Source organism: Gekko japonicus, unplaced genomic scaffold (genome assembly GCF_001447785.1).
Source record: "Gekko japonicus isolate JY-2015 unplaced genomic scaffold, Gekko_japonicus_V1.1 scaffold713, whole genome shotgun sequence".
In the NCBI taxonomy this organism is placed as follows: domain Eukaryota; kingdom Metazoa; phylum Chordata; class Lepidosauria; order Squamata; family Gekkonidae; genus Gekko; species Gekko japonicus.
This window is the reverse complement of record NW_015172026.1, coordinates 572417-586888: the sequence shown is the minus strand read 5'-3', so window position 1 is coordinate 586888 and position 14472 is coordinate 572417. Positions and strand designations below refer to the sequence as shown.

Sequence of the window (14472 nt, the reverse complement as noted above, 5' to 3'; positions counted from 1 at the left end):
CCCTGACCCCCGCGGCTGCGACGGAGCGGGTAACGTGCCCCCAGCCCCACAGTTGCCTCCACGGGTCCCCCATTGTGTGTGTGTGGGGGGGGGGAGGCAGGTGGGGGAAGAAAAGTGTGAGTTTCTTCTTTGAGGAAGCTGGAGGATTCAGGTGGCCGGGAGCCAGGGGGGCGTCCAGACACGGGGTTTGTGTGTGTGAAGGCAGGGGTAGGAAGCACCTGAGTGGGAGTCAAGATGGTAGGCAGGAGGGAGGGAAGGAAGGAGACCTTGGGCCTGGGGGGTTTGGCTGAGAACATGGAGGGGATGAATCAAGATGGAGCGGGCCGGCGTTTGAATGTAGGAAGCATAAAGATGGAGAGGCAGAGATCATGGTGGGGGGAAGAGAGGAGAAGATGTGGCTTTGGGGGGGTGAGAAAGGGGAATTCAGTGGGCGAAGGCTGAGTTGAAAAAGTGGGGGGTGCTTTGGTTTGACATTAGGAAGGCTGGACTCCATAGTTAAGAGACTCTTCGTCTTTTTCCCCCCCAGTGGTTTTATGATTTTACAACCCACCCACCCCCAGCTCCTTGTTCAGCCAGCAGTGAGTGGATCCTGTCCTCTGCTACAGTGAGATCCTCCCTTCCCCAAAGAGGTAAGAGGTTTTAAGTTATTTTTAAAAGAGATTTTAATGTAAAAATACCATCCTCCCCTACCTAATTGTTGATTTTTAAAAAATGGCTTTGTATGTCTTTCAGCTCTGGTTTTAATTCTTTTAATGATGTGGGGGTTTGTTGGCTTTAATGGCTTTTAAGATGTGGTTTTCTGATGCATGTTTTTAATTCTGTTGGCTGCCTTGGTGGCCCCTTATGAGGGCAGAAAAGCAAGGTATACATTGGTAAAATAAATAATCGTTTCTGTAGCTGTGTAGTTCAAGTAGGCACACAAGGACAACTTCAGTATTTCCTTTGGGGGGGGAAAGTAACTTTAGCCACTGTGAGGGCTAGAAGCTTGAGTTCAAAAACATGAGACTGTCTTAAAAAAAAATTCTTAACAGAAAGCAAAGAATAAGGCAGCTGGTTATTTTGACTTTTTGAACTCCCAGGATCAACAAAGGAGTGGGGATCCTTGCCACTCCCCCGCACCTTGATCAAACGTCACCCGAATCATATTTAAAATGTGCAGTGGATGGGCTGGGCGCACAAACTGGCTGTGTCCCCCACCCCACCCTATGATAGAGTTTCCAATCTCGCCTACTTGGTTGCCCAGGATCTCTGCCCACATCCTGGTTTCTGTGGTCCGAAAACAAAGATGCTTTTGTGAGTGGTGATAAATAAATAGTTTTGGGTGGAGAAGCAGGGAGAATAATCTGATTGGAACCCGTGTGTGTCTCCGGCGTCCCAAGATCTGCTTTCATTTTTAATCCATATATTTCAATCCAAACTTTCTCAAGTGAACTCTCAAGAGGGGCAGAGGAGGGGTGGAGAGTGTTCCCCTCTCTGTTTTTGTCCTCCCAACATCCCTGCGAGGACCAAGTGTGAGTGCCTGGCCCATAGTCATCCCTGTTTGCTTTGTAACTCAGTGGGGATTTGAACCTGAATGTCTTCAGTCCTGCAGTCTAACCACTACACCAGACTGGCTCTGGATGGTGTTTGTTTCTAAGCGGCAGCGTGGTGCAGTGGTTAAGAGCAGTGGACTCTAATCTGGAGAACTGGATTTGATTCCCCGCTCCTCCTCCGCATGAAGCCTGCTGAGTGACCTTGGGCTAGTAATAGTTTCTCTCAGGACTATCTCGGCCCCACCTGCCTCACAAAGGTGCCTGTTGTGGGGAGAGGAAGGGAAGGCGATTGTAAGGCACTTTGAGACACATGAGGCCTGCTGGGTGACCTTGGGCCGGTGCCAGTTCCCTCAGGACTCTCTCAGCCCCGCCTGCCTCACAAGGTATCTGTTGTGGGGAGAGGAAGGGAAGGTGATTATAAGCCACTGTGAGACACATCAGACCTGCTGGATGGCCTTGTGCCAGTCCCAGTTCTCTCAGGGCTATCTCAGCCCCACCTGCTGCACAAAGTGCCTGTTGTGGGGAGAGGAAGGTGCTTATAAGGCGCTTTGGGCCACATCAGGCCTGCTGGGTGACCTTGGGCCAGTCCCAGTTCTCAGGACTCTCTCAGCCCCACCTGCCTCACAAGGTGCCTGTTGTGGGGAGAGGAATGGAAGGCGATTATAAGGTGCTTTGAAGACACATAAGGCCTGCTGGCGATTGTAAGCTGCTTTGAAACTCCTTATTGATTATTTATTTATGGTAGAGGAAAAAGTAGGGTATAAAACCCTACTCTTCTAAGAATGGACTTGTTTATTTAAACTACACATTTTTGTTGAACTAGGGACTGGAGGCCCAGGCTTAACATAAGAACATAAGAGATGCCAATGTTGGATCAGGCCAAAGGCCCATCCAGTCCAACACTCTGTGTCACACAGTGGCCAAAACTACCAGGTGCCATCAGGAAGTCCACCAGTGGGGCCAGGACATTAGAAGCCCTCCCACTGTTGACCCTCCCCCAAGCACCAAGAGGACAGCATCACTTGCCCCAGAGCCCCTATCTATACCTTGTGGCTAATAGCCACTGATGGACCTCTGCTCCATATGCCTATCTAATTCCCTCTTGAAGCCGTCCATGCTTGTACCCCCCCGCCGCCACTTCCTGTGGCAGTGAATTCCATGTGTGAATCACTCTTTGGGTGAAGAGGTACTACCTTTTATCCGTTCTAACCCGACCGCTCAGCAATTTCATGGAGTGCCCACGAGTTCTTGTATTGCCAAAAGAACAGCGGAGGCCGCGGAAGACGCACCGGAGAAAAACTGGAATTAGTCGCCCACTCGCCGGATAAACGAACGATCAGAGCCGGGAGGGTACCCGGTAGGGATCCCCCCACCCCAGACGTACTGTGGCCATAGTTAGGGTTTCTGCATAGGTCTCTGCACCATGCACCGTGTAAGCCGCTCAGAGCCCTTCGGGGGTGAGCGGGGTACAAATGGGAAGTATAAATATAAATAAATTGTGAGAAAGGGAGAAAAGTACCTCTTTCTCTACCTGCTCTTTCCCATGCATAATCTTATAAACCTCAATCATGTCACCCCTCAGTCGTCGTTTCTCCAAGCTAAAGAGAACATAAGAACATAAGAGACGCCAATGCTGGATCAGGCCAAAGGCCCATCCAGTCCAACACTCTGTGTCACACAGTGGCCAGAAATACCAGGTGCCATCAGGAGGTCCACCAGTGGGGCCAGGACATTAGAAGCCCTCTCACTGTTGCCCCCCCCCCCAAGCACCAAGAAGACAAAGCATCACTTGGGGATGGGGAAGAAGAGCCCCAAGTGCCTTAACCTTTCCTCATAGGGAAAGTGTCCCAACCCTTTTATCATTCGAGTTGCCCTTTTCTGCACTTTTTCCAAAGCTATAATGTCCTTTTTCAGGTGTGGTGACCAGAACTGCACACGGTATTCCAGGCAGGGCCTGGAGATCTGGAATTACAACTGTCCAAGATCAGCTTAGATCTCCACTGTTGCCGTGGAAACTGTCTGGGTGACCTTGGGCGAGCCGCACACTCTCACCTTCACCTACCTCACAGGGTCGTTTCTGAGAGAATAAAACGGAGGAGGGGAGGATATTTATATCCCATTTTGGGGAGAAAAGGAAGGTATAACTATCTTGGAGCGCTTCCCTTCTGGTGTGCTGTGAATTTGCCTCCCTTGCCATGTCTTCTGGCTCACTCGCTCTAATCTCAGAGGATAATTAGGGTTGTCGATGGGGCACCCGACTTGCATTCAGGGAGGGGGGGCCCCCCTCTCATGCTTTTCATTCTTCCGCAGCCTGGCTTCTGGGCCTCCCCCCTGCAAATTGCTCATGGCATTAAAAGCAGAAGGTCCCCTACCGGATTACATTGAGGTATCTCTGAAGTGCAAACGAGAGGAAGAGAAAATGGTTGCCGATCCTCTTGTGCCAGTCCATGACCCCGTTACCCAGGATGGAGCCAGCAAAGGCCTGGTGGGCAGAGGTAGGGAGTGTGCCCCACAGGAAGGACCCTTCCCCCCCCCCTTTTTTTTTACATACCTCCGTGGGGGCTCTTAAATAGATGGCTCTGTAAAGACAGTGGAAACCAGTGGTTACAGAAACAGGCCTGAGGAATCAGAACAAGTGGGTAACATTGCCAAATTGGGGATGGGGTTGCTCCAGTAATAGAGAGACTGTTGATAGTGTTGGGTGGGGCTGGGGAAGAAGAACCAGAGTTCTGTTCCCGGGTCTGGGAAGTGAATTTGGGTTGGGCAATGTTCCCCCTAAGCTGTGGGGTCCTGTGAGCAAAAATTCTACTTGGTGAGCTACCGGCATTAAGATTGTGAGCGAGCGATTTGGCTACTGCATAAATCCGTTTGCTCTGGAGCCCTCCTTCCTGGGCAAAGACAAGAATGTGTGAGCCGGAGGCTAAAAAACGGTGAGCTAGCTCACGCTAACTCAGCTTAGAGGGAACACTGGTTGGTGGTCAGGGTGGGTTAGAGCTGGCATTTATTCCTGATTTTGGGCAGGGGAAGGTAGTGATGGAGGAAAGAGCCCTCCATTCTCAGGAACAGAGTTTCAGCGTGACCACTTTAGCTTTTTGTGCTGGTTTAATAAACTTCTGCAAAGTCCGTGGGGAAAATTTCCTCCTTGGGTCTCGTTTGTAGCATCATCGGCATTCGATCTGTGAAAAACACAAGCACCGTGCAAGGGGGAGGGGGTGCTAATACAGAAGAAAATAAAGCCCATGCCACACCCCAAATTTATAATATAAATGGACCGTAAAACTTAATAATATCTGTCCTCATGAACATTAAACCTCTGTGGAGTAGCTTGATATGGAGCAGGAGGAGATTTCACTTGGCGGCCTCTGCTTACGGAATTACCTGGCTAATTGCTGAGTCCGCATCAGCCAGTAAATAAACCATCCTGGAAGGAGTATTCACTCCAGAAGAAATAAATTCTCAGCAGTCCCATAAAGACCTGGTCTTCAGGATTCCTTTGTAGCAGGTGTGGCAAATGAAGTTTTGAGGCCCCACTGGGGAGAAAGCCACAGTATAAATTAAATAAATAAATAGAGCATCAACGCCTGTATGTATAATCTGTATACTGTTAGCGACATGCTGCCCCCAGCTGCGGGTATCTAAATCAGTGGATCTGGGCCTTGTGGATGCTAAAAGGATTTTCCTGCAAACTTGCGGGACCCGCTAGGCAATGCGGAAAACCTTCGCCTGAGACCCTGGAGAGCCTCTGCCGGTCTGAGTAGGCAATCGTGACTTTGATGGACCAGGGGTCTGGTTCAGTAGAAGGCAGCTTTGCATGCAGAAACAGGAGGGAGCAGGAGCTATTCAATAGTGTCTGGTGACGTGCCTTTGGACTCCCATCTTAACCCGTCTCGTTCTGTGTCTCCTAGGAGACCAGCCGGTTCCCACCTCGATGGCCGGGGATGGTCAAACGAAGCCCTGCAGCTCCTGGAGGGAGGAGTACCTGATAGCCAAGAGCTCGGGACACGGCCGGCAGGTGTGCATGGTGTGCGGGGGAGTCTTGAGTGCCTCCGGTCCGGTGGCGGCGCGGGAACACATCCTGCAGCATCACGCCCACTCGTTGGACTACAGCCTGGAGGAGAAGCAGAACATCCTGGAGGCCTGGAACGAAGGAGTGACGCTTGCAGATGGAGAAATGCAGCCTTCCCCTGAAGGTACAGCGTGTCTCTTTTCAGTATGACTTTTGGAGTTTGGGGGTCTCTTCTTGGAGATGAGCAGCTCAGCGTTCTCAGAGTGCTCTGTTGAAAGGCTTGGAGATCAAAGGGCCTGTTGCACAGATGCCCTGTGTGGGACAGTTTGGCTTCTGAGCCAGTTTGGTGTAGTGGTTAGGAGCGCGGACTCTAATCTGGGAGAACCGGGTTCGATTCCCCCACACCTCCACATTCAGCTGCTGGTGTGACCTTGGGTCAGTCACAAGACCTTTCAGAGCTGCTCTCTCATGAGCAGTCCTCGGGAGAGTGCTCTCAGCCCCACCTACCACACAAGGCAGTATTCCCTCTAAGCTGAGATAGTGTGAGCTGGCTCACAGTTTTTTAGCCTCCAGCTCACACGTTTTTGCCTTAGGTCTGGGAGGATGGGCTCCGGAGGAAACTAATTTATGCAGGAGCCAAATCGATCACTCACAACTTTACCAGTAGCTCACAAAGCAGAATTTTTGCTCACCAGATTCCACAGCTTAGAGGGAGCATTGCTCACAGGGTGTCTGTTGTGGGGAGGGGAAGGGTAAGCCGCTCTGAGACGCCTTTGGGTAGCGAAGGGCAGGGTATAAATCCAATCTCCTCCTCCTCCTCCTCCTTCATCCACCCCCCTCTCTCCCACTCAACCCTTTCTTTTGTAGCACGGGAGCAAGGAGTGCAGTGTGGGGCGATTCATGGCCAAGGGCGGAGTGGACAGTGCTTGCTGGGGAGGGGACATGACGGATGGGGGAATATCTAGACTGAAATTTGTCTCTTGGGCTGTGCATCTTCTGTTCCACACAGCCTTGCATAACCCAGCTGTGCACATTGGAGTGTGGTGGTGGGTACATGCTACAGGATTCAGTGTCCAAAGAAATTTGCCTCCCCCACCCCTCCCCAAGTTATGGCTCTCCGAAAACCTTATAGTGATGAAGATTGGTGGTGGAAAGTACCGTCACAGCCAACTTATGGTGGCCCCATAGAGTTTCCAAGGCAAGAGAAGAACAGAGGTGGCTCTGCCATGGCCTGCCTCTGCGTAGCAACCCTGGGCTTCCTTGGTGGTCTCCCATCCAAGGACTCACCAGGGCCGACCCTGCTTAGCTTTCCAAGATCTGATGAGATCCGGCCAGCCTGGGCCAGTCAGGTCAGAGTGGGAATTAAATAGACTTGGGTGTGTTCGTGTCTGTGTTTTTTAATGGCACAAATTTAGAGTCCAAGTGGCACCTTTAAGACCAGCAAAGGTTTATTCAAGTATGAGCTTCTGAATGCAAGGCACACTTTGTCAAATGCATTGGAATGGCAGAGGAGATTTGTATTTATACCCCGCCCTCCCTGCGGGCAGGCTCAGGGCAGCTTACAGAGGTCCGGTACAATGTACCTAGACAACGTAAAACTTTAAAATGTTTTAAAACAGCTTAAAGCGTTCTTACATTTAAAGTGCTCACAGTATTAACAATTCCTTAAAATTAGAAGGCGTGCTTAAAAATGTATAAGATATTGCTAAAATGGTACACAGAGGATGAGATAAGAACATAAGAGACGCCAATGTTGGATCAGGCCAAAGGCCCATCCAGTCCAACACTCTGTGTCACACAGTGGCCAGAAATACCAGGTGCCATCAGGAGGTCCACCAGCGGGGCCAGGACATTTGAAGCCCTCCCACTGTTGACCCCCGCAAGCACCAAGAAGACAGAGCATCACTTGCCCCAGAGCCCCTATCTATACCTTGTGGCTAATATCCACTGACGGACCTCTGCTCCATATGCTTATCTAATTCCCTTTTGAAGCCGTCCATGCTTGTGGCCGCCACCACTTCCTGTGGCAGTGAATTCCATGTGTTAATCACTCTTTGGGTGAAGAAGTACTTCCTTTTATCCGTTCTAACCCGACCGCTCTGCAGTTTCATGGAGTGCCCACGAGTTCTTGTATTGTGAGAAAGGGAGAAAAGTACCTCTTTTTCTACCTGCTCTTTCCCATGCATAATCTTATAAACCTCGATCATGTCACCCCTCAGTCGTCTTTTCTCCAAACTAAAGAGCCCTAAGCGCTTTAACCTTTCCTCATAGGGAAAGTGTTCCAACCCTTTTATCATTCGAGTTGCCCTTTTCTGCACTTTTTCCAAAGCTATAATATCCTTTTTAAGGTGTGGTGACCAGAACTGCACACAGTATTCCAAATGAGGTCTCACCATTGATTTATATAGGGGCATTATTATATTGGCTGATCTGTTTTCAATACCCTTCCTAATAATCCCCAGCATAGCATTGGCCTTCTTTATTGCAGTCACACACTGTCTCGACATTTTCAGTGAGTTATCTACTACAACTCCAAGATCTCTCTCTTGATCTGTCTCTGCCAGTTCAGACCCCATCAATGTGTATTTATATTTAGGATTTTTGGCTCCAATGTGCATCACCTTGCACTTGGCCACATTGAACCCCATTTGCCATGTTGACGCCCACTCGCCCATCTTTGACAGATCCCTTTGGAGTGCCTCACAATCCTCACTGGTTTTCACCACCCTGAACAACTTCGTATCATCCGCAGATTTAGCCACTTCACTGCTTACTCCCAACTCCAAATCATTAATGAACAAGTTAAAAAGCAGTGGACCAAGTACTGATCCCTGTGGTACCCCACTGCTTACCCCCCTCCACTGGGAGAACTGCCCATTTATACTCACTCTCTGTTTTCTATTAATTAGCCAGTTTTTGATCCATAAAAGGACTTGTCCTTTTATCCCATGATTTTTGAGCTTACTTAGGAGCCTTTGATGAGGAACTTTATCAAAAGCTTTCTGGAAGTCAAGGTAAACAATATCTATTGGATCCCCCTTGTCCACATGTTTGTTCACCCCCTCAAAGAACACTAACAGGTTAGTGAGACAAGATCTTCCCTTACAGAAACCGTGCTGAGATAGTTAAAGAGCAGATGCTAAAATGGGCGGTTAACATGAATAAATAAATAATGATGTCATCTTGGGAATATTTATGGAAGGATGCAATGAAAATATCAACATGTAACAATTTAAAAGAAAATTGCTATAAGATGATGTATAGATGGTATATGACACCAAAAAAGATTGCAAATATGAATAGTAATATGTCAAACAAATGTTGGAAGTGTAAAAGTGCGGAGGGCTCGTTTTATCATATGTGGTGGACATGTGAAAAAGCAAAAATGTTTTGGGCTGAGATACATGCAGAAATGGAAAAAATTGTGAAATGTAAGTTCAAGAAAGAACCGGAAATATTACTTTTGGGACTTAAAATGGAAGAAGTCAATATGGCAAAAAGAACATTGATGTGGTATATGATCACGACTGCTAGAATGACATATGCTCAATGTTGGAAACAAGATAAGGTCCCTGAACTTGGGGAGTGGATTAAAAAATTACTTGTTATGGTTGAAATGGACAAAATGACAAGGAAACTTAACAATTTGGAAACAGAAGAATTTTTTGCAGACTGGAAAGACTTTAAAGATTATTTGGAGAAATATTGCGATGTAAAGGACAATTTCCTTTGCTTTGAGAACTATTGAAAACTAAAAGATAGTAGAAAATAGATAAATGTATAAGAATAATTGTTGAAAGATACGTTACCTGCGGTTGTGAATGAGGAGAAAGGGAGGTATGGAAAAATGTAAGAATTGAGCTGGAGGTAGGAGCACTGTGGAAAGCCGAAAAGGGGGGTGGAGGGAGGAGGGAAGGATATATAATTATAAAAGTCTTGAGGTATGTTTGAATTTTTTAAATTATATCCTAATAAATTGTTTTTTGGGGGGAAAAATTAGAAGGTGTGCTCTAAGATATACCATCCGAGTTCTCAATTCAGCGGTCTTCCGGTCTGTTAGGGCCAGCTCAGTGCTACAGATGTTCATAAAGCATAGTTGGTGGTCATGGTGGCGGCTCCTAATTGAAAGCCTGGTGGAAGAGCTCCGTCTTACAGGCCCTGTGGAACTGCAAGAGGTCCCGCAGGGCCTTGATCTCTTCTGGGAGCTGACTAGGTTATAAACTTATAGACAGGGATTTAACAGGAAATTAACATGTAACATGATGATTAAGTTATGCAAAGAGAAAAACTAAATAACAAGTTAAGGTTATAAGGTCAGCAGTTATAAAGCAATAAATATGTCACAGTAGCAGATAAATGTCTAAAGGTGTTTTTTTCTAATTGAGGGAAGTAACAGAATCTTAATTATCTCCTCTCAGGCGTAGAGGGTGCGTGGACGTGGAGGTTATTTAACAGTATATTTTGAGCTGGATGTAATGTCAGCAGACATCCACTCAGTATTCTAATACACTATTTTGAAAAAAGAAATACACTAAAATATAGAGGATTTGTAGTCCTTCTTGTTGAGAATACATATGTCAGGACTGAATGAGTTAGCATATGTAATGGGATAAAAATCCAATATCCCTGTTGAGTCCTGGGGAGGCTTTTCTTCCAAGTGTTGTAATAACTTGTAATTCAGCAATTTCCCTTTCCATTCTGTTCCTGAAGTTCCTTTGTAATAAAACAGCTACTTTGTGTTTTTTAATATTAATGGGAAGAGCAAAACGGCCGCTGGCAACGCTTCTCCCATCCCTCCTTATCCACTGTGATTTCATCAGGGTAGGCCCACACTTGTGAAGTCTTAACCTTTAAACGGAAGCTGATATTCCAAGGGAGCTAGATTCTGCACCAACTTTCTTTGATCACCCAGTGTGTTGGCGAAACACACACCGCTCGGCTCATGGAATCGAGTTCCTTGCCCATTTTATGAAACGTCCTTCTCTCCCCAGCACCAGACGACCCCGGGAAGCGCGAGGAGCCGGTGGAGATTGAAGTGCTGCTCGATTCTGAAGAGCGGCTGGCAAGTCGGAAGCTCGGGCAGCCGAAAGCGCGGTGTGGTGGGTGCCAGAGCTTGGGGCAGAGGGAGCGAGGGAGGAGGGCTATCTCTAGACTAGACTCCTCTGATCTGCTGATCTTTTGCGGCAGAGATGGCACGCTCAGAGCCCGGGCAGGAGTCACAAGGTCAGCGAAGGCCACGCAACGCAGAGAATGCCAAAGACATCCGGAACGACCAGCCCGCCAAGGTCACAGGTAAGTGGGGGCTACAAATGTGCTCGTGTCCCGCCGCGGGAGGGTCTTCCGTGCATCGTAGTTTTGGGGTTGGCAGTCGTCAATATGTTAATGTTACTCAGCCATGTGTATCCTTCTCCGAATCTCCTGATGACTCCCACCGTTCCCTCTAAGCTGAGTTAGTGTGAGCTAGCTCACAGTTCTTTACCTTCCAGCTCACACATTTTTCTCTTAGCTGAGGAAGGAGGGCTCCAGAACAAACTAATTTATGCAGAAGCCAAATCGCTTGCTCACCACTTTAATGCCAGCAGCTCACAAAGTAGAATTTTTGCTCACGAGACTACACAGCTTAGAGGGAGCATTGCTGATGACACAGTCGAGGTCCTTAAGCCCCGCTACCGGGCTGCTGCGGTTAAATGGCTAAGAGTGAACAGATTGAAACTAAACCTGGAAAGGCTGAAGTAATGCTGGCAGGGTGGATTTGATTTAATCAATCAATCAATTAATTAATTAATTTGACTTATATCCTGCCCTTCCACATGGGCTCAGGGCGGGTTACAAGAGGCAATTGCCATACATAACACTAAAACCAGATAAAACAATCAATTACATTTACATTTAAAATCAGTGCTCACAACAATATATCATCTAAGACGGGAACTCCCAATACAGTGCTTCAGAAGTTTTACTGTCTCTTCTTGATCGGTCTGCACATGAGGTCATTTCGGGGGGATCGCGGGGGATCGCAGTTCCCCCGGGTGAGGTGCAGGGGGGCGGGGCACAGAATGAAGCCCCGCCCCCTGCTTCCGGCCACCCCGCTTCCGGCCCTCATTCAGGCACGCGGAGGCAGGAGAAGAGGGAGGGTAAGTTGCTTCCTCCCCGCCTCTCCCCACCCCTGCCTGCCTGGGGCCAGGGAGGGCCTTCGCGGGGCTTCCTCGCACTCCCGCCGGCCTTGCAGGTCCACCGCCGGGCCTCTGATGTCAGGGGGTGTGGCATATGCTAATGAGTTATGCTAATGAGTTCCCCTAGCTCTTTTTCTACAAAATGACCCCTGGTCTGCACTATGTCCGTTCTCCATTCCCAAGGCCAGTTCGCAGAATTGGCAGCGCGGTGGTGGTACAGTGATGGTGGCAGCTCCCACTCAATTTAAATCGCTTAGTAAGACTAGATTTAAATCATGGTTTTCTACGTAAAGACTCCTTCTTGCTGGTGTGATATTTACAATATTTATTTATCTATCGAATTTATACCCCGCCCTCCCAGCCAAGGCCGGCTCAGGGCGGCTTACAGAAGGAAACCAGAGGAAGGTTTCGTTTTTAGAATAACAGCTTTTAATCCATTGCATGGATATACAGCCTCATGCTTAGGGTTGCCAAGTCAATTTTCCTTACTGGTGGGGGAGCCTCGCCGGGCTCTGGGAGCCGTTCATCGATGTGCGCGCGCGCCGCCAGCACGTCACCAGAAGTGACGCGCGACGTCGATCACGTTGAGGGCGTGGCCCCAATCGTCGGAGGAAAAACCTTAGAGTTTTCCCTTCGACAATCGGGGCCACGCCGCCAACGTGATTGACGTGGTTGCGTCACCTCTGGTGACGCAGCCACGCTGCGCTTTGGGGGGCGGAGTTCCCCCCAGGGCCCGATTCCGCGGGAATCGGGCCTCCGAAGCGGGGGTTTACCCGCCCCCCGTCCCCACTTGGCAGCCCTACTCATGCTACATAATTAAAAACTAATCCTTTTTTCCGTGATGAATAACTTTTGGACTATATAACGTATCTTAAAGAGAAAGCTATCTTTAGATAGATTTTTCCTCAAAAAGCATCTTCTTAAAAACCCGATTTAAATTTTTAAAAATCCAATTTTTAATTTTTTCAAAAAAAATCATTGATTTTTATCCACCCTGAATGCTGGTTGGGAAGGCGGAGGTCTTGAAGGACATTGTGCTCTCCACTTACGGCGAAGCCAAGCTGACCCCTCGCCGACTCACTTCAGAGCCTCGAGGTTGTCATTGCTGGAGGAGCAAGCGAATGGCTGTTGCAAAAAAGACTTTCTTCCAGCTCTGCCTAGCTTGAAAAACAGCCCTGTCCTTTGCGAAGGCTGATTTGCCCACCTGGATCCATGGTCGCAGGAGACCTTTTTATTTATTTATTTATTTATTTATTTATTTAACTTTCAGTTTCTATACCGCTCTAACCCCAAAGGGTCTCTGAGCGGTTTACATACACTTTTAATTACCTATCTAGGACCACGTTATATGGGGGAAGTGACTGCCTACCGGCACCCAGGCAGCAAGGCTCCGTTGTCGTTCGGCTCTTTTTTTAAAAAAAAATCCCATGCAGTCCTGCTAAGATTCCCTCACTTTGCTTTATCCCGTGCAGTCCTGCTAAGATCCCCCTGCCCCTTGCTCCTCGCGTCAGACCTTTCTATCCCTTGCACCCTCCCAGGTTCCATTTTCTGGGACCTCTTCCTCCTTTTTATGAAAGCCCTTTTCTGTCTTTGTCCTTTGCAGTTCTCTATTAGACAGGAACAGTAGAGTCGGGCATAAACTTGCTTCTGTAGTAAAAACAAAGCCAAAAACGAACTCCGTTCTCATTTTTCCATGTGATCTACATTTTTCTGGAGTAATTTATTTTCGAGTTGTTCAGATTTTTTCCCCCTAATTGTGCCAGATGGCAGCTGCAGGGTTCTGCAAGAGCCCACGGAGACTCCAGATCTGCTTGCCCTTTGGGGGGGGAACAAAAGGTGCACAGAGCTCTCTGGAGCTGCCGCCACAGCACTAGTTAACAACATAAGAACATAAGAGAAGCCAATGTTGGATCAGGCCAATGGCCCATCCAGTCCAACACTGTCACACAGTGGCCAAAAATACCAGGTGCCATCAGGAAGTCCACCAGTGGAGCCAGGACACTGGAAGCCCTCCCACTGTTGCCCCCCCCCCAAGCACCAAGAAGACAGAGCATCCCTTGCCCCAGACTGAGAGTTCCTATCTGTACCTTGTGGCTAATAGCCACTGATGGACCTCTGCTCCATATGTTTATCCAGTTTCCTCTTGAAGCAGTCCATGCTTGTAGCCACCACCACCTCCTGTGGCAGTGAAGTCCATGTGAATTCAAAATGGTCTCTAAGGAGGTGTCTAACCAGGATCTCAGTCAGGTGCAAGCTTTGTAGCTTGACTGCAGGCGGGTGATCACCCGGAGCTACCAGTCTGGGAACAACCATGTCGCCTGCCTGTACTTTGATGGTTAGTTGCATTGCAGTGGTGGATGTGGGACCTCTAGACCCCCGACAGAGGTGAAGATGTTCCTTTTCCTGCGAATGAAGAAAAGCAGAGAACTGTGGGTTACTGAGGGTCTGAGGGGGGAGAGGTTCCTTCTTGAGCATCTTTCAAATCCATGTGCTTGGGTGTTTTTGCAGCACATCCTGTGCATCTCGTTGCATCAGATTCTCCCCCACCACCATCTGTTGAAGGCATCCATCTTGGTACATACTAATCCACTGATGCCATTTTGTGCACCCACACCCTTGCCCTACTCCTCTAGCGCCTCTCCAGGAGCTTCCCCGATGTGTTCTGCCTTCTTGTTGGGTTTTGTGTAATCGAGGCAAGGGACGGGGCTGTAGGTGAAGGGATGCTCTGTTTGCACATCTAGGTATCATGCCTGCATGTAAG

At 48.4% G+C, this 14472-nt stretch overlaps 1 protein-coding gene and 1 long non-coding RNA gene across 2 annotated transcripts in view; both read left to right on the top strand.

Annotated features, from left to right (window-relative positions):
• LOC107118262 overlaps nt 1–3989 on the top strand; it is a 4248-nt gene extending 259 nt beyond the window's left edge. The window contains exons 2-3 of the long non-coding RNA XR_001482757.1: nt 527–629; nt 3843–3989. This is a non-coding gene — a long non-coding RNA (uncharacterized LOC107118262). The remainder of the gene's footprint in view (nt 1–526; nt 630–3842) is intronic.
• Nucleotides 3990–5144: 1155 nt separating this feature from the next.
• On the top strand, nt 5145–13325 carry LOC107118249 (chromosome unknown open reading frame, human C11orf84). Its single transcript, XM_015420550.1, has 5 exons — nt 5145–5163; nt 5438–5722; nt 10530–10637; nt 10726–10830; nt 13315–13325. The coding sequence occupies exons 1-5, from the start codon at nt 5145–5147 to the stop codon at nt 13323–13325; spliced, it is 528 nt and encodes a 175-aa protein (XP_015276036.1).
• The last annotated feature ends 1147 nt before the right edge of the window (nt 13326–14472 follow it).

Excerpts from the sequence above, each read along its gene's own strand:
- LOC107118249 (XM_015420550.1), top strand. Across the intron at positions 5,723-10,529 it reads AATGCAGCCTTCCCCTGAAG|CACCAGACGACCCCGGGAAG; the intron begins GTACAGCGTGTC and ends TTCTCTCCCCAG. Across the intron at positions 10,638-10,725 it reads GCAGCCGAAAGCGCGGTGTG|AGATGGCACGCTCAGAGCCC; the intron begins GTGGGTGCCAGA and ends CTTTTGCGGCAG.